This window comes from Chanodichthys erythropterus, chromosome 17, assembly GCF_024489055.1.
Source record: "Chanodichthys erythropterus isolate Z2021 chromosome 17, ASM2448905v1, whole genome shotgun sequence".
NCBI lineage: Eukaryota > Metazoa > Chordata > Actinopteri > Cypriniformes > Xenocyprididae > Chanodichthys > Chanodichthys erythropterus.
Window position 1 is genome coordinate 40,756,429 of NC_090237.1, and position 27,071 is coordinate 40,783,499.

A 27,071-nucleotide genomic window follows, 5' to 3' on the forward strand; every position below is an offset into this window, starting at 1 on the left:
TAAAATATGAATTAATTATAAACTTATAGTTTGAAAATGATATATAAATACTTTATTATTGTATATGTATTATAAAAGGTTACCAAAGAATGCATGAAGCTAGAATAAAAAGTTTGTTTAAAATCAGAGGCTCTGTTCTGTCTTTTGATATATTGCATGTTCAGACACTCATACAAGAAAATATTCTGGGGGCTGTGAAAGTTTTGTCAAAAATGCTGCCAGAGAAAGAGTTAAAATAAAGTTAAAGGTATATTTCAAATATAAAAAGGAATTCCTAAATAAGAACCTAGTTTAATAGGTCACTGTACTGTAATTACAATTATTATTTTTATTTTATTATAGATTTTTTTATTATAGATAGATAGATAGATAGATAGATAGATAGATAGATAGATAGATAGATAGATAGATAGATAGATAGATAGATAGATAGATAGATAGATAGATAGATAGATAGATAGATACCTTTAATATCTCGATGGAGCACAAGATGGATTATTGTGTTGGAGCACAAGTAGGCTATAGGTCAAATATCTACTTTGATTTCTGATTTCTGTCATTATAAGTCAACTATAAAATAAACCATTCTGTTTAAATCATGTGGTCAGAAATGTCCATCCCTTAACAGTGCTGTCAGGAAGATCAAACCATCATTTTATATCCTGTGAGTCTGATAGTCATGAGGAACACAGTACACAGATTACACCTCCTGAGAAAGATCCATGTAGCAGCAAACTCTTGGTGTCATTTGTGAATATCAGCCCTGATGCCTTCAGTTTCACCACTAGAGGGAAGTGTTTATAATTCACAAGCAGCAGTCTGAAGGGGTAATACATGAGATGCATGGTCAAACCCTATTTAAACAGAACACTGTTTAATGGCAGAAAGCTTTATTTACAATTAATTATTGTTGTTGTTTTTAATTAACCATAACCAATTAGCATACTCCATTCAAACATTGCTGGACCAGGAAAAGTCATGTTAATGTGTAAACATCCTCATCCTTAATCCCACTGTACAGAAATTCTCCATTAGATTCAATAATGTTTTATTAAACTAATAAGCATTAGGGACTTTTTAGTGACTAGAATATGATGATTCTCCACTGCTGTAAAGCGTCCATGCGGCAGGTGACGTCACAGAGTACCGTACTGCGGCTGCAGCATCATTACCGCAGAGAGAGAGAGAGAGAGAGAGAGAGAGAGAGAGAGAGAGAGAGAGAGAGAGAGAGAGAGAGAGAGAGAGAGAGAGAGAGATGGCTCTTGCCATTCTAGTCCTTTACACTCCCTCTCTCTCACACACACACACACAGGTGAGAGTAAATACGATAAGTGGGAGTGGTGCCTGTGTTTAACAGGCAGAGCAGCCACACACACACACACACACACACACACTCCTCACTGCAGCGTTACGCCGAGGTGAGTGACTCTACATGGCTCTCATCACACCTGACAACATTTACTAACGCTTTATTTGAGCGCGCAATGATCCAGCTTTTGAAAACAATCATCAAATATAACTCTAATGCTGTTATTACGCGTTATTACAACTATTGTACAAGTCACAACAACTATGACACAGAGTGATTAACCATGTCTGAAAGAGAAGTTTAATAAGTCTTAACGCGATAATGTTGCGGCTATTTCCCTCTCGTGAACGTTTGAACTGTTATTACGCGTGTGCGCGTTCACATTTTTTGGTAAAAGCAGTGCATCAAAAGGGTCCAGATGAAATGATGTTAATGTTTCTGCTGTTGCCTGGATATGGCTTTAACGTTGACATGTGTTATTGTTCTGATCAGATGACTGTTGTTAAGGAATGTCAGTTTTGTTTATGGTTTCTTTGTGTCATCTTGGCTTCACACTTATTATATTCAATATGCCTGTAGGGATACTGAATATAGTCCTGATTTACCAGGTATCCTAATGTGCTTCATAACAGCTAACATCTTTTATTTAATATGACTGAATAGATCTGAGTAAAAAATAAAATCATGGATGTTATTTGTAATCTTTCACTTTATACAGTAAGACTATATTATGCGATTAATAATTGACCATAATGGCAACATTTTAAGGCAACCCAGTTGTTGTATTAGTTTCCATGTTATGAGCAGGAGAGTGAATGTTTTCCCTGCTGTTGACACGAGTTAGTGAGCGAGCAGTCCTGTTCCTGCGGTGTTTTGTGTGCGGGACGTGCTCCAGATTGTTCCCTCGGGGCATTACTGCTACACATGTTCACCTTTACTTGCCCTTGAGCTTCACATTATCACTCAGCACATTGAAACATGGTTCGTTTCATCCTATAGCACTCTCTTCATTTCCCTTACAGAGGTCAGATGACCCCTGATGTGAATACTGAGGGGGGGACAATAAACTTCTGAAGACTGACTATGGTTACACAAAAGACTGATTTAAATAATATAAGGGCCATTTTACAGAATTGGTTTAAATTCAGAGTTGGGAAACGTCTTACAAAATTTGTGGAAAAATACATTTTTGTATAATATCCAAGATACACATTTCTAGTGATTGTTCGGTTAATTCTCATATTGTATTTTCAGAAAGTTCTGGAATATTTTTCCTCTCCTCAAATTTGTCACTACCGAAACACAATAATAAATCATTTAATAAGAAGATTTATTAAGATTTTGTTCACATCTACCGTGTAAATATATTTTTTGCTATCTTTAAAAAAAAAAAAAGTTTTCACAGGTAAATCAATAACAATTACAATTTTAACAATATTTCAAGTGTAATTTCTGAGATTTGTTGTATTCTGAATACAATCTTTCTTTGTAAAAGTCATAAAGTTTATCAAACTGATTTCAGAGTGAAGGATTCATTAGTTTGAATAAACATTGAATCAAACACTATAATAACATCTTAGTGGATCAATATACTTTATTTCTGACAAAACATCCATGTTTCGGTCGTGATGCACATTTCCGGTAGTGACAGTATTCTGTAGTGACGTCACATTACAGGATTTTGTTTATTATCCCCAAATAAATGATTGTGTTCACTTTTATCACGACTAAATCAATGAGGACATGTTTCAGTCGTGAATGTTTCGGTAGTGACGATTTTAGACACATTTGAGCTGCTCAAAGATGATAATCAGAACATGTTAGCTAACACAGTTCTGAACAGTTGTAGACAGAATAAAACTAAATTTGATCAAATAACACCCAAAAAAATTTATGTCACAACCGAAATTTCACCACGTGTTTCGGTAGTGACAATTTTTTGATAGTTTTGAATGTAGCTCAAAGATGATAATCAGCACATGGTTATCTAACACAGTTCTGAACAGTTGAACACATAAAAAACTAAATTATATCAAATAACCCCAAAAATCAATGATGTTTCAGTCATGAATGTTTTGGTAATGACAATTTTAGACACTTTTGAGTCTAGTTCAATGAAGCTATCAGCACATGGCTAGCTATCGTAGTTCTGAACAGTTAAACATAAAAACTAAATTTTATGGAATAACACCCAAAAAAGTTTGCTTAATTGCAGAAAAAGGTGTTTGTTAGTGATGTTTGTTAAAGCTCCACACAGATTTTCAGACTTCTGAACACATTTAACTCAGAATGATGATCTATCTGCTGTGAAAGAGAGGCTGTGAGAGGAATATTTCCTGATCAGAAATGTAAAAGTGTGTTAAAGACAACGACTCAAACACACACCGTTTCAGTAGTGATGTGGACATGAGGGACACTTTTCTTTACAAAAAGTTTCATGATTTAAAAATATATTTTTTTTAACTTCAGTTAAAAAAAAAAAAAAAAATCAAAAATATATTTTTAAAAACAACAATGAAAAAAAATGCAAAAATAATTTCAATATCATTTTCACAAAAATGTAGGGGTTTGGGACAGCCACCTCCAAATTGAAAGTACCCAAATGTTTTAAATATTGTTGGATTCAATAGATAATAGAATAATCTTAGTAAACATCTAAAATCTGAATACTTAAATGATTTCTAAATGTGTTTTTGGTTGTGGTACAGCAGTTTGCAGAACGGCCCATATCTGTCAGATCTCATGCTCACGTCTGCCCCGCTGTCTATACTGGACATGAGAAGCACAGAGGAAGTTATTAAAACACCAGTGCGTAACATTCATGTTTATTTAGTTTCACATGATGAAATTGTTATCAATAGTATCACATTACAGTCCCAAAAATAAACAATGGAATACACACGTCACCAAATCCAATGCCGCGGAGCCATAAATTCCTGTGGCGTTATTTGATAGGCCCTTTAAAGACACATACTAGCACTCCTATGCAGCATTATCACGCATCATTTGATCTGTTGTTGTGTGTCCAGAGCGTAAGGAACCACCTCACCCTGTTGTCTTCCCCCAGCAGCTCATAGCGAGGCTGTGTGGCCCTCCGCATGGATGTGAAGAGCATGAGAGAGTATATGGGCTGGTTGTACTACCAGTACCTGCTGATCACAGGTATCTATGTGCTGGAGCCGTGGGAACAGTCCATCTTCAACACGGTCCTCTGTACTATGGTGGCCATGGTCATTTACACCTCCTATGTGTTTGTGCCGATTCACGTGCGGCTGGCGCTGGAGTTCTTCTTTGAGCTGGTGCGAGGGCAACCGGAGAGCACAGTGGCCCTCATGAACCAAAGATGAAGGAAAGACCTTTCATTGATCTGCTGTGTCACTCTTGTTTATTTTTCTACTCAGGAACAAACAAGCCAGATGAAATGAGAAGGTGTTGGCTAAAGCCATGTTCAACGCCTTCCTGGACTCCTGCCCCGTCATGAGAATAATGTAGCAAAGTTTTGGATGGATTGCCAATACTGAGGCTTTGCATGATATCACCCGCCTCATAAGGACACTTTGGCCCTACTTTGCGATTAATGTGGATGATAATATGGAAATCGTCATTTTGACTCTATATTTGGCGTCCCTGATTGGACTGAGATTATTTGCCCCATGCAAATTAAATGTTGTTAAATACCCCCCTTTTTTATTACATATTTTATATTCTGAAAATTTTGTAATCACCTATGCAATGTGAATGCTTTACATGAAGGTATATGCAGGTTTATTTTTTAAATGCACTTGATCAGGAATGAGTGGAGGGCATTAGTACACTCGTGTTGATCAGTCCTTTGTTCTGGTGGTGGGATTTTCTTCCATCATTTCTACAGTCTCTGCCGCTGATGCAGAAATGCATGATATGCACATTAATGTTTGCATGGAATCTGTGGCCCGCAGGTCTGGAATAACCGGCATTCACACATTCATAGGCACTTGAACGATCATTTATTAAATACTTTTGGTTAATAAGTTACAGTTTATATTGGGTGTCTTTAACTGCTATGTACTGACGTAAAAAAAAAAAAAAATGTTAGGTACAATGTGCTTTTTGTGTTGATGCATTGCAAAACAGGTATTAAGGTTAGGACATGTTTGTTAGGTTTAAGGGTTAAGGTGTAAGGGAAGGTCAACAGATGTAGATGTAATTACAGAAATTAATTACAGCTGTAACTTCATGCAGGTATTTTAATAATGAGTGCAACATATCAGATGATCCATTTAAATGTTAGTACATAGTAGTGAAAGACACTAAGGCCCCGTTTACACTAGTGTGCTATAGTTTTAAAACACTGAAGTTTTGCTACAGTTACACCTGGATAATTAGTTTATTTATCAGGAAAGTTTTATTTGAAAGTGAGCGAATCCTTAAATATAAAGTGTGAGCGGTTAATGTTGTTCCCTCAGCTCTGTTGAACACATATTACCATGTTTAAATTCATCCCACCTACTTATCCCCAAATCTAGCACAGAAAAATTATGCCTAATTATGCCTTGAGTTACCAAAACACATTTTTACTTAATTTGTGTCTTATTTTGATACTATATATGTTCACTAGTTAACTTTAAGTGACATTTTTGTATTCTTAACTGTATTGTGTCAATGTGATGTCTTAACATGTCTCTGAAATAATGACGCAGCGGCAAGTAATGTTGAGTGACACGTTTTATATCAGTATGTATTTTTCAGGAATAAACAAATTTCACAAAATATCTGTCCCTGTAATACTTTTAGGATGTAAAACTTCCTCGGCCTCAAAACAATGTTTTGAAAATGATGTAAGACTGATTTCAACTAAAAAAGGGAGCATTTGTTTATATATTTATGATAGTAAAGCATGGAGGCAGCCAAACTGGTTTTCCAAGTCTAACGTTATGGGTGCCCTGAAGGCTTATCTAATATCACTCCAACAATCCGGTTTTCCCACCTGGCTTTCTAAAGACTCCAGCACACCTGACAGCCGGATCTGAATTCTCTCCAAGGCATTCTAGGACACGCTTTTCTTTTTGAAGCGTGATCTGCACTGTGTGAATCAGCAAATATCATATATCCACCAACACCTTTGTGTTCAACTGAGGATGAATTACTGGTAACTTGTTTAGGACAGGCAGCAGAGAATGACTAATACTACTAATCAGGGCAGCATTTCCCAAAAGCATCGTAAGCCTAAGTTGATCGTAGCTCCATTGGAGCTACGATCAACTTAAGCTTACGATGCTTTTGTTTTCTCTCTTCTCCTAAACTGTTCTTTCCTTCTTCACTTCTGTACTTCTACACCTGCATCTGCGTTTTCTCTAGGATGTTGCAATAGTCTTTTTCTAACAGAGCTGGTGTCATAACACATGTAAGCTTTCACAAAAAACATGATTAATAACAAAACAATGATAGATAATAATATAATAATGGTAGCACTTTACTTAAAGCCTTTATGGATAATGCATTATAAAAGGTATTCATAATGTACGTTATAATGCATTATCACTGCAAAATAAACTACTAACTTTAACAACAATTATACATATACCCAACTTTGCCTGTAAACATATACATAAAGCAAAATATACTAATAGCAAATTGTCATCAAATGTAAAATTATCGCCCAGCTCCAAACTGCTCAATGTTTGGCACTGAGATATACATTAACAATATAAATGTATCTGCTTTGAAACGGTGTTGTGAAAAGTGCTATACAAATAAATTGACCTGAACAAGACTGAAAGACTATTTTAGTTCATTGTTAACTGACGATCTCAGCCCTCAACACAAGACTAGCAACCTGAACATCGCATGTGTTGCTTATGACTGGATCTATCGGATTATGCTGGCTTCTCACTGAGCATTTTATATTGCAATTTATAAAGTGGCTGATGAATCAGATGGAGACAGTGGGCGCTGCCGCATCCCTCAGCAGGGAGACATTAACAGCCTATATTGTTATCCAGGATAATAGTGTTTGTTCTAGGCTTCACATTGTTAAATGACTAATGAAATAACACAGAGAACAGTCTATGTTTGCTGAATATAATTCTTTCTCACTGAGCTGTGCTTGCACATAGAGTGCATTCAGACCGCTTTCATTTTTCATATTTTGTTATGTTGGAACCATATGCTAAAATGCTTATATTTTTTCACATCAGTCTACACTTTAAAACCCAAAATGACAAAAGTAAAATCAGATTTGTGATAATGGCACGTGGTGTTTTAATCTGTCTCTGTTGTCCACTTTCAACCACTTCTGTCCTGATTTCTGCTTGAAAAGTGGACAAGCTCAAAACTTTTTACACCTTGTTTACACCTGTATTTAGCATTGTCTACATGTGATCCGATCTACCAAAATTCATCTTAATACCAGGTGTAAACAGGGCCGATATTGTGCCAGAACGCCCACCACACACCAGCTGATTGGTGGAGAGGAAACCAATCAGTATATGGGGATGATTAGGAGGCCATGATGATGTACAGAGGCCAATGGACAATTTTGTCAAGGATGCCGGGGCTACACCCCTTCTCTTTCCAGAGGACATCCTGGGATTTTTAATGACCACAGACAGTCAGGACCTCGGTTTAACATCTCATCCGAAGGATGATGCTTTTTTTTTTTTTAAAAAGGTGCCGTAGAACGTCTTTTCAAAAGATGTAAGATAAGTCTAAGGTGTCCCCTGAATGTGTCTGTGAAGTTTCAGCTCAAAATACCCCATAGATTTTTTTAATGACTTTTTTTAACTGCCTATTTTGGGGCATCATTAACTATGCACCGATTCAGGATGCGGCCCCTTTAAATCTCGTGCTCCCTGCCCTTGCAAGCTCTCGACTATAAGTGCAGTTATACAGTGCATAAACAAAGTTAATGCACAGCTAATATAACCCTCAAATGGATCTTTACAAGATGTTCATCATACATGGATCGGATCATGTGAGTATGGTATTTATTTAGATGTTTACATTTGATTCTGAATGAGTTTGATAGTGCTCCTTGGCTAAAGCTAACATTACACACTGTTGGAGAGATTTATAAAGAATGAAGTTGTGTTTATGAATTATACAGACTGCAAGTGTTTAAAAATGAAAATAGCAACGGCTCTTGTCTCCGTGAATACAGTAAGAAACGATGGTAACTTTAATCACATTTAACAGTACATTAGCAACATGCTAATGAAACATTTAGAAAGACAGTTTACAAATATCACTAAAAATATCCTGCCATTTTTCACTGTTGTTCTTGCTTGCTTACCTAGTCTGATGATTCAGCTGTGCACAGATCCAGACGTTAAAGGTGCCCTAGAATCAAAAAATGAATTTATCTTGGCATAGTCAAATAACAAGAGTTCAGTACATGGAAATGACATACAGTGAGTCTCAAACTCCATTGTTTCCTCCTTCTTATATAAATCTCATTTGTTTAAAAGACCTCTGAAGAACAGGTGAATCTCAACATAACACTGACTGTTACGTAACAGTCAGGATCATTAATATGTACGCCCCCAATATTTGCATATGCCAGCTCATGTTCAAGGCATTACACAAGGGCAGCCAGTATTAACGTCTGGATCTGTGCACAGCTGAATCATCAGACTAGGTAAGCAAGCAAGAACAATAGCGAAAAATGGCAGATGGAGCAATAATAACTGACATGATCCATGATATCATGATATTTTTAGTGATATTTGTAAATTGTCTTTCTAAATGTTTTGTTAGCATGTTGCTAATGTACTGTTAAATGTGGTTAAAGTTACCATCGTTTCTTACTGTATTCACGGAGACAAGAGAGCAGTTGCTATTTTTATTATTAAACACGTGCAGTCTGTATAATTCATAAACACAACTTCATTCTTTATAAATCTTTCCAACAGTGTAGCATTAGCCGTTAGCCACAGAGCACAGCCTCAAACTCATACAGAATCAAACGTAAACATCAAAATAAATACTTTACTCACATAATTCGAAGCATGCATACAGCATGCATGACGAACATCTTGTAAAGATCCATTTGAGGGTTATATTAGCTTTGTGAACTTTGTAAATGCAATGTAATATAGTTGAGAGCTCGTGTGGCAGGGAGCAGGCGAATTAAAGGGGCGGCGCGCTGCCAAAATCAGTGTATAGTTAATGATGCCCCAAAATAGGCAGTTAAAAAAATTAATTAAAAAAAAAATCTATGGGATATTTTGAGCTGAAACTTCACAGACACATTCAGGGGACACCTTAGACTTATATTACATCTTGTGAAAAAGCATTCTTGGGCACCTTTAATACTGGCTGCCCTTGTGTAATGCCTTGAACATGGGCTGGCATATGCAAATATTGGGGGCGTACATATTAATGATCCGACTGTTGCGTAACAGTCGGCGTTATGTTGAGATTCGCCTGTTCTTCAGAGGTCTTTTAAACAAATGAGATTTATATAAGGAGGAGGAAACAATGAAGTTTGAAACTCAATGTATGTCTTTTCCATGTACTGAACTCTTGTTATTCAACTATGCCAAGATAAATTCAATTTTTGATTCTAGGGCACCTTTAACAGTACCAGGGTGTTAGGACCCACACAGACCACAGGGTGTGCCTCACTAACACCTCTTCCAGTAGCAACCTAGTTTTCCCAGGAGGTCTCCTCTCCAGATACTGACCAGGCTCAACCCTGTTAAGCTTCAGTGGGTGACCAGTCTTGGGCTATAGAGTGATAGCTGCTTGCAAAGGTTGCACATGTATAAAGACAGCCTAGTCACCAACACTGGCAGGGAGTCTTAGCATACTCAGCCTACACCAACTCCAAGAAGAGGACTTATAGGAGGTCAAGTATTGGACCATTCCCTTGAGATCCTGGTTCACATCCTCAACCTGGTCGTTGGCTGTGGGTGGAATCCTGATGACAGACTAGCACCAATCTACCAACAGATTTTCCTCCAGAAATGAGACTGGGGTCTCAGGTGGCAGGTCAATCTGGAGGAATGGCCCCATCGAAAGACTGCTTATAATCATGAGGGGATTTTCAGAAAGAACTGCTCTGATATCCATCTCTACCATGAACGGTCAAACCAGATCAGGCATAGCAAGGATAGGAGCAGAGGTAATATGGGACTGTAACTTTTTGAAAGCAGCCTGGTAGCTGCAGACGAGCAAAAAATCATTGTCAGCCAGGACCATAACACAAAAAAAATTCAAAGTGTCCTGTGAGAGAACTGAAGGCTGTCTTCCATTCATCGCCCTCACGAATCCAGACCAAGTGGTAAGGTTTGCTAAAATCCTTGAAAGATTTTGAAGGCTAATGACATAAAAGGCAGGGGTACCTCTTCTTAAAGGTTATGTCACTGAGCCCTCGATAATTGATGAAGGGAAGCAAGGAGCCAGCCAAGAAGAAGAACCCCGCTACGGAAGGACAGATGATGCTGACTGCTAGAGACTCTGAGAACAGGCTATTTTCATCTGAAACATTATTAGCAGCTGCACTGAACGATTCTAAACAAATATAAACCCTATTTGATTAAACAGACCCAAACACTAATGTACTGGGCTTTCCTGTTGTAAATGAAATGACAATGAGCTGAATTCAGACATGCCCTGAACTCTGTCTATTCATCTGACCGTCTACAGGGAATAAAAACACAGCATTCCCACCCACTCTGTGTTCCTCGTTCAGTGTTGACTCAAGGCAAACCTTTGAAAGAATGTGTTTAATGAGTAAAACACTGAAGGGCTTGGAGCAGACAAATAGGTGCTTTAAGGCCAGCAGGTAGATTTATCTTTATATAACTAAATTTTGTTTTCCATTTGATTAATTCAATTTTAGACTCATCTGAGGTGCTTCATCATTCTCATCTTTCATACATTGATCCAGATGCTAAAAAATGAAAATAAACTGAATGACTAAAAAATCAAGCTACAAACCTTCAGATTGTAGCAGACTGGTGAACAGATGTAATAGTTATCAATTACATGTTCTCAATGTGATAAATAACCCTGTAAAATCCATCAAACAAAGGTGTTTGTTGCATAAGATAAATCTTGACAATTCATTATGTCCTGCAGAGAAGGAATTTGAATATGTAGGGAGTGGCGTTATCCGACCGCAACAAACTAAAACCTGGTTAATAAAAAACCATATGTGACATGTTTCACTGCAGCTGTCAACGTCTTCAGAGGTGAGCAAACAGACGTCACAGAAGTCACATAAATCACAGATCCATAGACGTGTATCTGTTCCCTGAATTACCAGAAACAAAGATCATTTAGAATAAAATGTCACAATCAGCTTAAAGGGAAATATATATAATTAATTATGATTAATTATCATCTGTTGGTATGATTACCCACTCCACCATGGTCACCTGCTTCACCCTGGCCACCTACTCTGCCTGCTCCACCCTGGCCGCCCGCTCTGCCCTGGTTCCCTGCTCAACCTGTATCTCCTGGTCCACTTACTCTCACATACAGTTCTTTGTAGTTTTTCCCTTGATTTGTCTACCCAGTTGTGTTTCGTTACCTTATTATCTTGTTAAGCTTGTTTGCCCCTGTGTATATATAGCCCTTGTGTTACTCTTGTGCTTGGTCGGTCGATGTTTGAAGTTTCATGTGTTTGGATGTACCTGTGTTTGGGGTTCCTTATGTTTCCCTATTTTGGACTTGTTTTAGTTTGTTTATTGAACGTTTTCTTTTGTACTTAGATCCTCGCCTTCGCCTGCTCACTCTGAACGTTACAGTGAGGGCCAGATGTACAACATATGAGACGGCATCTGCAGTGGATCGATTCCCCCTGTATGCATACTGATGGGGGTCAATGCTGTTATCGAATTTCCTTTTTATTTGGTCCATGATCAACCTCTCAAAGCAATTCATGATCTGAATTAGTGCAACAGGGTGACAGTCATTCAGGCTAAGGTCTCTGGAACAAGGATAATTGTGGCAGATTTAAAGCATGATACCTTTGCTTGGGAGAGCAGGATGTTGAGTTAATAACTCTGGGAGCTGGTGTGCACACTCGCAGTCTCTCATAACCCGGCCTGGGGTGTTGTCTGGCCTGCAGCCTTGTGGGGTTTGTCCTGTGTGGTTCCGCTAGGAAGTTGCTCACCCAATTAAATTAATCATTTCTTTTATTTTTTCAGTTTCATTTAGAGTTAAATTAAAAAATAAAACTAGAAAACTTTAGAATCAAATCTATGCATATATCAAATCAAAATTCATATCAAAACCATTATTTCAAAATATTCCCACCCCTATTAGGTTAAGATGAAAACTCAAAATACGGAATCTAAGACTGACTGTGGTCCAAAAAAAAAAGTGTTTGTTCTTTTCTTTCCCCTCCTGTTTCTCACCAGGATTTGGTTGTGGGAGGATCCTACTCTGAAGGAAATGTTTTCTGCCACATTGTTCCCTGAGGAGCCTGAGTGCAGCAAGTGGCTGTATTGTCGAGGATGAGGATCTGTGGCTTCCTGGTGGTGAAGTACCTTTGGGTAAGGCCTGTATTCAGGTAGTTGTGCCAACACCTCTTCAAAATACTGTCTTAATCACTGCACACGGAGAAGTAACTGGTCACTTTGGGGTTAACAAAACAATTTTTATTGGCCTCAGAAAAATAAATATAAACAATTGCATTAAACAGGTCAGCTTACAGGAAAGCCAAAACATCTATTCTTAGCTGGTCAAATGGCTAAAGAAGATTTCTGACCAAAGGAAAATGAAGTGTTTGATAGAAACAGGTTCTTGCCTTTTGTCCAGGTGATTAGAATTGGGTTGGTTGCCTCTTCCCAATTATCCTTTGTACAAAATTTCCAGGTCCACATACTGTAGTATGCCAGCTTTTTGACCAAAATTACCTGATTTCAACTCCTGAGTGGAAAAGACTTACCCAGCTGTGTCATGTTGAAATGTTAAAATCTTTCTACGCTCACTCCGCTGTGGTCGGAGAAGACTCCAGTAACCGTTTCTGTGGCTTCTTCTGTGACAGAAGTTCCTGAAGATGTTATAGCTCCTCAGGATTGTATTTTGAAGCCCTGTCTTAACTCTGAAACACTCCAAATTTTGTCCAACTCAAGTTGAACTGCTAGATTTCATTTCAGATTCCTCTTTACACACTCATTTGATAGAGATGTTGGCTATGTAAAACCTATGCGCCAGTGATTATACCATGTTTCTTTGGATAAACAATGCCACCTTGAGTCTGAAAATATATGATATGAAAACAACAAAAACCTTAATTTTCAAGCTGGGCTTTGTCTTGTTTACTAATGGGAAAGATGTACTTTCATACTGACTATTGCAAAGTGAATAACGTAACGTATAAATAAAATTGCCTACCACTACTGTGCAATTCCCTAAATATTGTGTTATCATGAAAACCCATTATAGCACTTGAAAATGTACAAGTGAAAATGGTAATCATATTGCAAGCATTTGTTTTTTTCTTGACAATCATGTGTTTAAGTCAGTCACTTTGTTTAATGAATATTCACAGGGTGAATTCAATCGAATTTTCTCTTGCAGCATAAAAGCAGTCATTAGGTTTTGAATGAAGTAAATGACAGCATTTTCGTTTTTGTTCAACCACCTGTCATACATAGACAGCAGCTGGGTTCAATTATTTTATTCTCTCTGTGGATCTGCATCAGCTTATTAGGCAATACAATTCTCTCGAGGACACAGAGTAAAGACCTCGATAATTCATCCTGTATGTGTGGATACTTTCATCCTTTACAATCATCTGACTAGTTCATGAATCAGTCATCATATCGGCCCCCTCTCCACCGGTGGCGTCATTCAGGCTCAGATCCTCCAACATCTCGGCCAGAGAGATCCTGGGAGCGCCATCATCATCCGTGTCACTTTCCACAGGGATCTTTGAGGCATCTGTACAGGGAACATGATTCTGATAAGAGTACAGTGAGAATATTAATTCAAGAGATGTATGGTCAGGGCTGGTGTGTTTCATCACCTCTGAAGATGTTGACGTTCTTCCTCAGAAGCTCATCTTCCTCCAGGTCCTCCAGGAACTCATTGTATTGTCTATGAGAAACAAACATCATCATCAAACGGGCAACAAAAGCGGATTCAGGAAGAATAATGATTGATTTCTATTCTGACACAAACATGGCGTTTCAATTATATTTGAAGTTGTTTGTTACACCTCATATAAATATTCTTGATCATTTCAACACCACAGGAGAAACTCATTACTGTAATGTGTCCAAGTTCAATTCAAATATTTTCATGTATTGTAGTAAAGAGAGTTTGTCAACGTTTGTAGCAGATCAGCATTTAACAACTACAACCATGATTTATTAAAGCTCCATTAAACATGTGTTCAGGCGTCACTGACCTCTCGTCGTCGGTGTCGGCAGCGTCTCTCTCGCGCTCCAGCTCCCTCAGCTTCCACACCCTGTTCCTCGCTCTCCTCATGCGGTCGTAACTCTTCTTGATCAGCACCTGAACACCAGCAGCTCACGGTTAACACTCCTGCTAGCAACATCACGCTCAAGAAATACAAGAGTTGATGTAGATCTTCAATACACTGTAACTTGCTTTGGGTAAAAGAGTGATAAAATTATTGAAAAATTCTGCCCTAACGAATACTGATTCCTGAGATAAGGGACAAAACATGTCCTACACACAAAAGCCCTCTTTATGTTAAAAATAAATTCATCAAAATAAAGATGCTTTAAATGTTACATCTAAAGGAAATCTGGATACTCAGGACAATTACTGCTTTCATTTTTAAATAATTTTGTTAGTATTATTTTAAATACATGCTCTATACTAATTTAACCTGTCCTCAGCATGAGGTCACAATGTAAAATTGCCAAACAGTGTGTTTAAAAATGCAACAAATTAAAAAAATATACATTTAAATTCAAAGGCAGAGATTTGTATTATATCAAAGTCTTGAATTATATTTTCCATAAAAAATGCCTATCAAAGTTGTGTCCTCACTTTGCGTCAACTCTGTCAGGATTTTTTATAATTGTGTATAAATCAGGCAATGTCATGGTCATCATTAACTCTGAGGACCCCATTCCTTTGCCCTGCTCATTGATGATCTCACAGTAGGACACCAACTCCGTCATCCCGGTGTAATAGTTTGTGTAAATAGTTGTGGGATAAATCTTGGCATTTTTGATATGTTTATTAAGGCATCTAAAACTGAGAAAGAAGACCAAACTGCTCCACTGAACAACACGTAGTTAAGGTGGAAAAATATCTGTTTTGTCAACTCCGTCAGGTTTAATGTCTGATGCTTGATAAGTGCTCTCAATAAGTCTATATAATGTGATTTAATATGTATTTTGCATTCTTCTAATGTTGTTTATTTACATATAGTATATTTGGCCCCAGCTGGACAGTATTTGTCAGTGTGTGTCAACACCGTCAGGTGAAGGTTTTTGCTAATTTTGAAGGAAATGTCTTATTCTTTTTTTCATTCATTGTGTTAAAATATTAAGAGATCAACTGAACTATACGATATAATGTCTGATTTACCAAAGAACATTCGTTATATATATATATGTTTAATATTAAAAAGGTTAGAGAATTAAGGAATTTGAAACAAGTTCTGAAGTGAATAAATGTGCATTTTTAGAAAAAAACATTTTCCTTACATGGATCATTAGTTGAGACCTTTGTCCACAAATATATCATTATATAAAAATAATGTATTATTAAATAAACACTAACTTCTCAAACATGTTTTGTCCCTTATCTCAATCATCAGTGGTATATATTATGTTCAAATATCAAGGATGATGTTTTTTGAATATTTTTCAGCACATACAGAGGTTTCACTTCTGCTCACCAAGGCTGTATTTATTTGATCAAAAAAAATAAAATAAATAAAAATAAAAATTGTGAAATATTATTACAATGTAAAATAACTATTTTCTATGTGAATATATAGTAAAGTGTAATTTATTCCTGTGATCAAAGCTGACTTTTCAGCATCACTACTAGTCTTCAGTGTCACATGATCCTTCAGAAATCATTCTAATATGCTGATTTGCTGCTCAAGAAACATTTATGATTGTTGTAAATGTTGAAAATGTTTGTGCTGCTTCAGATTATTGTGGAAATGTATTTTACAGGATTTTTTGATAAATATAAAGTTAAAAATAACAGCATTTATTATTTGAAATAAAAATAATTTTAAATGTCTTTACTAGCCATGTTTCCATTACCCTTTAAAATTGCGCAAATTAAAATTGCAAATTGGAAATACGCTAAAAACACATCAATTTCACAAAAACTCCCATATAATCGCAAAAAAGATTTATGCTCACATGAGGTGGTTTTTCAGACAATTCGAAAAAAGGAATATTTCGCAAAAAATGCAATGGAAATTTGTATTTCATTTGCATTTACAGGTCACCTGATTCTTTAAAGAGGGTGCGGTATATTTGGACAGAAGATGAGAGTTCTTCATTAAACTCATAAAAGACTGAAGTATTACGAGAATACTGGATTTTAAACAACAAAGAAATGCCACAATTTGATTTGATCAAGAACTCGAAGCAGATAAGAGGGAGAAACACCCAGAAACACCTCATACGTGGTTGCTACCAAGTATAAGGGGCTTTCCTTGCCATAAATGCTTGGATAACATGCCTATGTCTCCTTTAATTAAAAATAATGGCTAGTGCAGGGGTGGGATATATGTAAACCTACCAACATCCGTTGCCGTGAGTTTTGGAATCACGAGAATCAAAAAAAAAAAAAAAAAAATTGGTTAATGGAAACGCTGTCATTTTGCAATAGTTTATCGATATTTAGAAAATATTGAAAAAGTTTTGCATAAATCTGTAATGGAAACGCGGCTATTGTCACTTTTGATTAATTTAAAGTATTAATTTCTTTCTGACCCCCAAATGCCTGAGAGTGATGTTGTCTCATTTAATCAATGCCATTAAGAACACTTTTTTAGGCTGCTGTATTTGTACTGGCCCTGCAGAGCACATGTGCATGTGATGAAGAGTGATGATGAAGATCTTACCACATCAGGAACATGGTGAGGGTTCATTTTATTGAGGAACTCATCATTGATATTGGCATTGGCGAAATCAAAGCTGAGGTACAGAAACAAAAGCGTGTTACGATCAATGTATCTGGATGTTTTCTGTATCAGTTCAGCGAAGAGAAGCATGTAAACTGACCCCAGCACCAGGTCTCCGATGTTCAGCAGGTGACCCAGGAACGTCCTGCAGTGATACTGATGACTGGAGTCCATCTCTGACGTCTTCTGAACCCAAACCTCAGCCAGCGTGTGCTGCAAACACACACATCACTGCATCTTCATGCATTTCTAAGTCCATTCACTAACAAAAGTCCCTAAATCATGGTTGTTTTTATATGTGAAATACTTTAGTTCACTGAGCTGAATCCATAACTTGCAGTAACAGAATGGGCCGCAGCAGTAAAGCACTGGACAGGAGTGTGCTGGAGCTTCTCACTCCGATATCTACACAAGCATACCTTATTGGACGTGAGACCAGCGCCCGCTCCTAACCTCTGGCCTCTGATAATGTCGATGTCCATGATGATGAACTCTTCTAGCTGACGCGGGCTGCACAGGCTGTTGAACGGGTGACGCCAGTATGTGTTTCCATCCACCTCAGCAACTGGAACCCAACACATACAGCGTCTCGGTTACTCCATGCTCTACAGTTATACTTGACAGAAAAGTATTATTCCCGTCTTCCTGTCATTATAGTCGGGCAGTAACTCACCCTGCAGGGTGTTGGGGTCTATCAGGTGTATGGAGCTGGTGACCCGGACGCAGACGCACACCTGACCCATGTTACCCAGACTCTGAGCGAGCCGTGGAGACAGACAAACCACGTTGTCCTGCAAGACACACGCTCATAGTGAGAGGATGAAGAGATATAAACAGGAAACAGGACATTACACGTGTGTGTGAGTAGAGCTGGACGTACAGGACAGAAGAAGGTGCCTTGCTTTTAAAATACTCATTCTGATGATTATACTGTACTTCCTGACTGTGCTACATTAAAGGTGCCCTTGAATGAAAAATTGAATTTATCTCGGCATAGTTGAATAACAAGAGTTCAGTACATGGAAATGACATACAGTGAGTCTCAAACTCCATTGTTTCCTCCTTCTTATATAAATCTCATTTGTTTAAAAGACCTCTGAAGAACAGGCGAATCTCAACATAACACCCACTGTTACGTAACAGTCGGGATCATTAATATGTACGCCCCCAATATTTGCATATGCCAGCTCATGTTCAAGGCATTAGACAAGGGCAGCCAGTATTAACGTCTGGATCTGTGCACAGCTGAATCATCAGACTAGGTAAGCAAGCAAGAACAACAGCGAAAAATGGCAGATGGAGCGATAATAACTGACATGATCCATGATATCATGATATTTTTAGTGATATTTGTAAACTGTCTTTCTAAATGTTTCGTTAGCATGTTGCTAATGTACTGTTAAATGTGGTTAAAGTTACCATTGTTTCTTACTGTATTCACGGAGACAAGAGCCGTCACTATTTTCATTTTTAAACACTTGCAGTCTGTATGATTCATAAACACAACTTCATTCTTTATAAATCTCTCCAACAGTGTGTAATGTTAGCTTTAGCCACGGAGCGCTATCAAACTCATTCAGAATCAAATGTAAACATCAAAATAAATCCTATACTTACATGATCCGACGCATGCATGACGAACATCTTGTAAAGATCCATTTGAGGGTTATATTAGCTGTGTAAACTTTGTTTATGCACTGTATTATAGAGTCGAGAGCTCGGAGGGCAGGGAGCACGAGATTTAAAGGGGCATCAGCCTGAATCGGCGCATAGTTAATGATGCCCCAAAAAAGGCAGTTAAAAAAAGTCATTAAAAAAACATTATGGTGTATTTTGAGCTGAAACTTCACAGACACATTCAGGGGACACCTTAGATTTATATTACATCTTGTGAAAACTGGCTCTAGGGCACCTTTAAAGACTTTATATATACGAAGACGGCACTCATATTATGTATGAATGGGAAAAACCACAACACGCAATATGGCGGAACAGATCCCGCAGTCTAAACAAAAGGGCCAATCGCTGATTGATTAATTGCAGAGTGAACAGACCTTCCTTGAAAGAGACTTTGGCTACATACATTCAGTCTCTTCAAACAACAAATCATTTCAGGTTTGTTCAAAATCACTGAGCGTCGCTCTGACACAAAACTACGGCAAGAATCACTGAAAATCTAGCAGGTCCGGCACCTTCACATGGGTGGAGTGACTTAAACCTCTTTCTCAAAGCTATTCTGATAACTGGGATTGAGTTCATTTGATTCTTGGGACAGTGAGAGTGAGATGCTGTTTTCTTGTTTTAGTCTTTCTTTTGTCATTTAAATGGAATTAAAGGGATAGTTCACCCAAAAATGAAAATTCTGTCATTATTTACTCACCCTCAGGTTGTTCCAAAACTGTATAATTTTCTTTGTATATGACAGAATTTTCATTTTTGGGTGAACTATCCCTTTAAGGTCTGCATTTTAAAATGACTGTATGCACATTTTCCTAAGAAATGTGTACAGTGTCATTTAAAGAATGAGTTCACATCCCTGCAGACTCACTGACCAACAGTGAGCAGAGCGAGTTCTCCTGACCTTCACACTGTCCATGTCTGGATCTCACCTTACACACAGGAACAATCTCCACTGAGAAGGTGCTTTTGTAGTTGTAGGTGTTGGAGTGAACATCATGAGAGATCAGCCGCTGAGACGCCTTCGACCTTCAGAAACAACATCCACTGTCAGTTCAACAGATCAAAATAACCTCACAAGCCATCAGCTCGCTCTCTCAACTCCCATAATGCTTCACTTCAATTCTGACACACTGATTCTGTCGAGTGAACCGCTCGTTTGGAATTCAATCTTCTGTGAATTTAAATCACTAAACTGAAAAGCCGTGTTTAGATTCAAATGCTCATGAACAGAACACAGTACAGGTGCACAAACAAAATCAGCCCTGAATTATAAGAACTGTAGAATATTTCTTGAGTATGACTGTGAATTGTGTTGGACTCAGACCTGCAGGGAACGGTGCACTGCAGGAAGTCCACCATCTTCTGCGCATGCTGCTTAGAGCCGTAGTAGAAATCAATGCCCTCTGAAAACACACACAGGAAAGATGAAGAAGGGTTAAATAACAGACACATGACTGGCCCAGGAACTCTTCATACAGCACTGAGGATGATGGGAAACACACCATGAATCTCTTTGATGCGCACGGTGTTCTGATGCAGCTTGTGCTTCAAAATCAGCTGCTCCAGATAGTAGAACGTCTTCTTGTGGACAGTCTGAAGGAAAAAACAAGATGAACAATAATGAAGACGGTTTAAATAATAAACAGAAGATACTGATGGAGAGACTCAGGAAGAAGTTACAACTTTTAGACGTTTCTGAATGGTTAGTGGATAAATTGATGTAGTTGCTGTGGAGTTGATTCAACTCATCCACTAGCATGTGCTGTCATGTTCATCTTTTGTGTTGAATTGACCCTCGTTTGTGAAGCAGTCCGGCGTAAAATGACGGCATGAACAACACTCTACTACTACAACAACTCTTCCTCTTCTCTAAAGCAGCACAACATGGCCCCGCCCCCTTTGTTGTGTGTTCTCAGGGGCGGGGTTTATGCAAATGTTAGGGCTAGTGATGTCACTAATCCAGGAAGAAGCTTATTGTAGTCCCTACCAGCCGTTTTGTAGTCTTTAAAAAGTAAATCTCTCTTTGCATTGAACTTTGAGCGTCGTAACTTCGCAGATGTTGTTTATGATCAAACAGCAACATTACACACCAACTAAAGTTAAAAAAAGTCAAATCATAATCGAGGACCTCTTTAATGTTGTATTAAATATTTCAGGACAGTTTGATGTTGTCAAAATAAACGTCCTGCCTCCAACTCTGCTAATAACTAAAAATGGTTATATGGATATATCAGTGGATATTAATCCTGTGTTGCATCCCTCACGTACCTTTTGTTTGTTAGTTTTATAATATATTTTCATGGCGAGAAAAATTTATGGTAACAATATCAGGTTTTTACCATTTATTTTTGCTAAAAACTCAAACTATATTTGGTTTGACTTTGTTAAAAATCTCTTCAAAACAAGGTTCTCAAAGGGTTGAAACCAGCACGATCTAATAAAACATACTTCAATGATAAAGAGTTTTGGCAGAAAGAACATGTTGGTGGATCTTCTCCTAGTATTAAATACTAGTGTGTCACCCTGGAACGGCCTAACGGGTTCAAACACATCGGTCTGAGAGCTGATGGAAACCTCGCTCACCTTCTGCCTGACTTGCACCACTGCTTTCCAGAAGTCTTTGGCTTCCACTCGATGGCAGTCATCGCACATCTGAGCCTGGATGACGAACTCCACCACGAACACCTGCTGCAGGATGGCTCCGTTCAGGACCTGCGGGCACACGGGTCTCAGTGAAACACAGCTCTGCCTGGAGACCTGGATTGACCGCAGACTCTTACAGTACCTCTTTCTGGATGGTCAGCTTCACCTTGATTCTTTTAGAGTGGGGTTCTGTCCACAGGAAGCCAGCATCGATGAGCCTCACCTGCATGGAAACGAATGAAACGCAGTGTGAACTCAGCGTCACCTGCAGCTGTCCCTGATCAGATGTGTAAGTTACCAACCTTCGTCATGGAAGCCTTCAGTTTCTTGAGGCACAGAGCCAGAAGCTCCCTGGACTCCAGAGCGCACTGAACCCACGTGCCCGGAGGCTGCAGGTACCTGCCGAACACAAGAAAACCTCGTCCAGACATGATCTCACAGTCAGACCCAGCGCTCAGGGCTTCAGTGTCATCTTCTCAATCCATAATCAGCTCCAAAAAAGACTGAGGAACAACGCTTCAATCTGCCACTACGAGTCTCAAACGTTTTTTCACGAACAAATGACAAGTTCTGCGCGCTCCTCTTTTACTCCAGGGTCATTCTGTGTCAAATCAACCAAATTTCAGAAACATCCCCGGCTCAAAGTTTTTGTTAATTTTTTTCTGTAGAAAGACAAACATAAATAGTGATGAAAGCCCGAATATTAAACATCACAGATGTTTATTTATTAGTAATGCACTAGAGGAGGGTCAAAATGACCATTTTCACCTGGAGCCAATTTACAGGTGTGTTAAAATGACTTTAGAAAGACGGAGCATCATTATTTTATTTTATTTTTACACAGAGATTGGTAGATCTATTAGTGAAATCTGTTGACTTTATCAATCTTATAATCATATAATCTGCGTTATACGCCAACAGTGACAGTTCAAAAATGGGAAAAAAGCACTTGTGTTGTTTTCCTCACATTTGCATGACTGTAACTCAAATAATATTAAAGATATCTTAATATCCTTTTAGATACTGGTTCTTAAACTTTCCTTTTGGTGTCTTAATTTTAAAGGCCTCAATGTGGCTCCATGAGTAAATTGATCAATTGTACACATTTACTCATATTTCTAGTTTCAACATGATTTATTCTTCAGATATTCCTCTTTAAATGCATTGAGTATCAGCTGTGTGCAAAGTGAACCACATTTGGTTTTCGACCAATGAAAATGTGTAAAATTCAACATATTGATCATGGAGCTGCTTTGAGATCCTCATATCTATGGGACTGAACTATATAGAGCCTTGAACATGAAGATTGCAAAAGGAAAGTTTATTAAGAATGAGAATCTTGAAGGATATTAAGATATCTTGAATACTTTGGAAAAGGAGTATTTATGGCACTCAGACAGGTGTGTTAGATCAGCTATACAACTGAGATAATAGAAAAAAAAAAAGATATGAGAACCATCGAGGGCCTTTAAAATGAAGATTGCAAAAGGAAAGTTTGTTAAGAATATGAATCTAGAAGGATATTAAGATATCTTTAATACTTCTTGAGTTACAGGCATCCAAAACACAAGAAGTGCGTTTTGTGAACTGTCACTGTTGACGTATAATGAAACAAAGATTGATAAAGTCAACAGATTTTACTGATAGATCTACCAATCTGTGTAATCAAGTCTTGAAATTGTGACCGTCACCGTCATTTTAGACGAACTAGTGAATATATTTGTTCTGTTTGAGCAGTGAAATAGTTACACAGCAGAACCACTCTCGTGTTTTCATTGAACGAATCGGTTGAGTCAAAGATTCAATGACACATTCATAAACAACTGGCTCATTCTTGAATGAATCGTCCATTTGAATGAATCTTTTGAATTAATGACTCGCTCACTAAAACAGTCACCTGCCACCACCTACTGGCAGTTTAGTGTCATGTTTGAAAGTATCATTCTTTCCAACATTTCTTATTTGTATATTTTTTTAAAAAAAAAGAAATCAATCTCATAACTTTATTTCATGCAGTTTTTCAGCATAAATTATTTAATTTGACTGGTATCTTATTACACATTTAATTTACTGAACAGATTTAAGAGTTTAAAATGAAGGAAGAATCATAAGATTATTGGGAAAAGCCCTTTATAAAAAGGTAAAAAGACAAACGCCCTTGGGGGTAAACATCACAAATATGCAGATTTAAAGTCAAAGCTGAGTGAACACTGAGGAGAATATTGATTCACAATTATATTTACAACACAAAAATCCTATTTTTTCCAGACAAGCAACTTTTTTACTCGGACAAGTGAATGACAAGGCTTTTTAGTTTTGGTGCTCCTGACTTTTTCCTAACCAGTGTTAACAAGTATAAAAACTAATTCCAAACTGTGTAAAAATAAAATAATGTCATTTTTACACCCTCTAATCTGGCTCCAGGTGAAAATGGTCATTTTGATCACTATTTCTGTTTGCCTTTCTACAGAAAAAAATGTGAACAAAAATCAACAATTTGAGATGAGGACCTCTGATTAAGTTGACACAGAATGAGCCGGCAAACTGTGTGAAATGTGGAGTGAAAGTGGTTTGTGCACCTATAGAGGCAAGGGCGGCACTGTTCTGAGATCAGAGAATTTTGGCCAATCAGAGGAGCTTATTTGAGCATCCAAACAATGGGGCGGGATCTGATTTTGTGACTGATCTATGCTGTTTGGCTACTCTCACATGACAGTATCACATAAATATTAAGTGCTAGATCTAGTTCCTTCTCCTGCTTTTAATGATGTAAAGGAATAGCTCACTCAAAAATTTAAAGTCCCCCACACTTTGACATTCATCAGTTGTGAGTGTATTTCTCAGCAGAGCTCCTCGAGAGGGTCACAGTCGTGAGGCGTACCGTTCACACTGCCTGCAGAAGTGGATTGAGACCTGTTTGGGGATCCCTTCAGAGATGTCCACTTGAGTCCTCAGGCAGGACACACACATGTTGGCGGGGTTTGGAGGGATGGGAACACCGCACGTGCAGCAGAGACTGCAGAGGAAGAGACACACATCTCCAGCAAACAGCACTATTTGGACTGTCACTACTGTAAGGAGTCAGGAATCAGTGTAATGATACTCACATGTTGCCGTGGCTGCTGGAGGGCGGCTCCTGCATGTACTCCATGACTACAACAACAGAGAAAACACTTTAACAGAGCAGACGACTGCTGTCATCAATGCAGATGACGGTATCACGCCTGATTATATTGAGACTGTCAGTATAAACACACACACACACACACACACACACACACACACACACACACACACACACACTAGCTCAATACTCACTGTGGCGGAGGATCAGCGATAACCGATTCAATCACATCAATATTTCCTCACATGCACATGTGTCTGCGCTGATGTCTCCTGCTGATGACGCCACGACACGCTGTCAGAATGACAGGACCCCTGATTGCTGCCCGACATAGGCCTGAATGTAAATGCGAGTGTGATCATTTTCACCGCTGAAATCACACAGAGTTCACATTAAACACCAGTAAAGCACAAACACAGGTAATTATCGGGAAATGTCATTAAATCAAGCCTGGAGATAGTGATGAAGGCGATTTATACAATGAAAACAATCATGGGAATGAAACTTTAGAGCGTCAGGATTCATAGTGTTTTAATGGGAATCTTAAAATTTAAAAAGCATCCAAATGCATTGTTGTACAGCAAAAACAATAATATTATGAAATATTATTACAATTCAAAATAGCTGTTTTCTATGTGAATATATGAAGACTTCAGATGCAAAAGCCTCTAAGTGCCGTCTGAAATTTTCTTCTAAAATGAGCATTTTTATCAAGCTCGTATGATTATGTTCGGTTATTTCACTTTAATGGTAATGAACAGGACCTATTAATTGCCATTAAAGTGGCATTACTGAACCTAAACATACGAGCTTGATAAAAATGCTCATTTTAGAAGAAAATTTCAGACGGCACTTAGAGGCTTTTGCATTTATTCCTGTGATCAAAGCTGAATTCTCAGCATCATTACTCCAGTCTTCAGTGTCACATGATCCTTCAGAAATCATTCTGATATGATGATTTATTATCAATGTTGGAAACAGTTGTGCTGCTTAATATTATTTTATAACCTGTGATACTTTTTCAGGATTCTTTGATGAATAAAAAGTTAAAAATATCAGCATTTATTCAAAATATAATCTTTTGTAATATACACTACCGTTCAAAAGTTTGGGGTCAGTGATTTTTTTTTCTTTCTTTTTTTTTTTTGAAAGAACTTAATACTTTTATTCAGCACAGATGTGTTAAAATGATAAAAAGTGATAGTAAATATTTATTTTGTTAGAAAAGATTTATATTTTAAATAAATGCTGTTCTTTTTAGCATTTTATATTCATCAATGAATCCTGAAAAAGTATCACAGGTTATAAAATAATATTAAGCAGCACAACTGTGTCCAACATTGATAATAAATCATCATATCAGAATGATTTCTGAAGGATCATGTGACACTGAAGACTGGAGTAATGATGCTGGAATAAATTACATTTTAAAGTATATTAAAATAGAAAACCAAATTTATAAATTGCAATAATATTTCTGTTTTTTCTGTATTTATTGTGAAATATCTATATTATAAAACTTGTAAGTCTCTTTGGATAAAAGCGTCTGCCAAATGAATAAATGTAAATGAAATAAAAGCAGCCTTAATGAGCATAGGAGACTTCTTTCAAAAACATTTAAAAAACAAACTTTTGTCAGGAAGTGTTTATATAGAGAGAGTAATTGATCATGCAGTAACTTACTTTAAATTATACTCCATTTGCAAGTAATTGTTCACTTACTTAAAATTGTACCTCCACACCCCTAGTATATTTTCGAGTAACTGCACATGCAATTCCAGTGAATTACTGAGGATTACACCTCCACGCCCCTATAGTGTATTTTCAAGTAATTATGTGTGTAACTACAGTGACTTACTCAAACTTACAGCCTCACTCCCCCAGTAAAATTTGCAGTAATTTTTACAGTGACTTACTTGAAGTTTTATTCAAATGAAGCCTCCAGTGGGAGGGAACTCCTGTGATCAGTCCTGCGTTCACAGACTTTGTCACAACACAACTCTCTTGTTCCTGATCCCAGCGGAGAACTTTCCAGTGTTTCCTGCAGAGATGCCAGTGGGATTATGCCCTCTTTGCCTCCGCATGTATGCCAGGCCTGGCCAGCACCTGCTGGTGTGGCACCACGTCAAAAATAAGGAGGAAAGAAAGCTTCTGCTTTCGCTGGAGTCTGGACGTGTGAACGTGCGTGAGGGCCGCTGTCCCCTGCCGGGCTGCGGGAAACTAACGAGTCGTTTGGACCGGCACGTTCA

At 37.8% G+C, this 27,071-nt stretch overlaps 2 protein-coding genes across 6 annotated transcripts; one reads left to right on the plus strand and one right to left on the minus strand.

The window, feature by feature from the left end:
* Positions 1-1,361: 1,361 nt before the first annotated feature.
* Positions 1,362-6,048, plus strand: sptssb (serine palmitoyltransferase, small subunit B). 5 transcript variants are annotated; one of them, XM_067364855.1, is made up of 3 exons: positions 1,379-1,418; positions 4,018-4,117; positions 4,380-6,048. In XM_067364855.1, exon 3 carries the CDS (start codon positions 4,408-4,410, stop codon positions 4,654-4,656), a length of 249 nt encoding a protein of 82 aa, XP_067220956.1. In that variant the 5' UTR covers positions 1,379-1,418; positions 4,018-4,117; positions 4,380-4,407; the 3' UTR covers positions 4,657-6,048. The 5 variants fall into 5 exon arrangements, with proteins under 5 accessions (XP_067220953.1, XP_067220954.1, XP_067220952.1 ...); XM_067364852.1 differs by lacking the exon at positions 4,018-4,117 and having other exon boundaries at positions 1,362-1,418; positions 4,377-6,048; XM_067364853.1 differs by lacking the exon at positions 4,018-4,117 and having other exon boundaries at positions 1,364-1,418.
* Positions 6,049-12,853: 6,805 nt separating this feature from the next.
* Positions 12,854-25,129, minus strand: nmd3 (NMD3 ribosome export adaptor). Its single transcript, XM_067365742.1, has 16 exons — positions 25,017-25,129; positions 24,806-24,851; positions 24,580-24,714; positions 22,001-22,097; positions 21,841-21,921; positions 21,639-21,767; positions 20,558-20,648; positions 20,380-20,458; positions 19,985-20,081; positions 18,049-18,166; positions 17,795-17,940; positions 17,476-17,588; positions 17,316-17,388; positions 14,655-14,761; positions 14,271-14,341; positions 12,854-14,185 (listed from the first exon to the last, which is right to left on the minus strand). Exons 2-16 carry the CDS (start codon positions 24,847-24,849, stop codon positions 14,049-14,051), a joined length of 1,518 nt encoding a protein of 505 aa, XP_067221843.1. The 5' UTR covers positions 24,850-24,851; positions 25,017-25,129; the 3' UTR covers positions 12,854-14,048.
* Positions 25,130-27,071: the final 1,942 nt, after the last annotated feature.

What these genes read in the sequence shown, in the direction of transcription:
- nmd3 (XM_067365742.1), bottom strand. Translation starts at nt 24,849, where the DNA reads ATGGAGTACATGCAGGAGCCGCCCTCCAGCAGCCACGGCAACAT. An exon ending in TGGTGCAAGTCAGGCAGAAG is followed by an intron (nt 20,649 to 21,638) that starts GTGAGCGAGGTT and finishes TTTTTCCTTCAG; the next exon opens with ACTGTCCACAAGAAGACGTT. An exon ending in AGACCCCAACACCCTGCAGG is followed by an intron (nt 17,941 to 18,048) that starts GTGAGTTACTGC and finishes GTTGGGTTCCAG; the next exon opens with TTGCTGAGGTGGATGGAAAC.
- sptssb (XM_067364852.1), top strand. Translation starts at nt 4,408, where the DNA reads ATGGATGTGAAGAGCATGAGAGAGTATATGGGCTGGTTGTACTACCAG.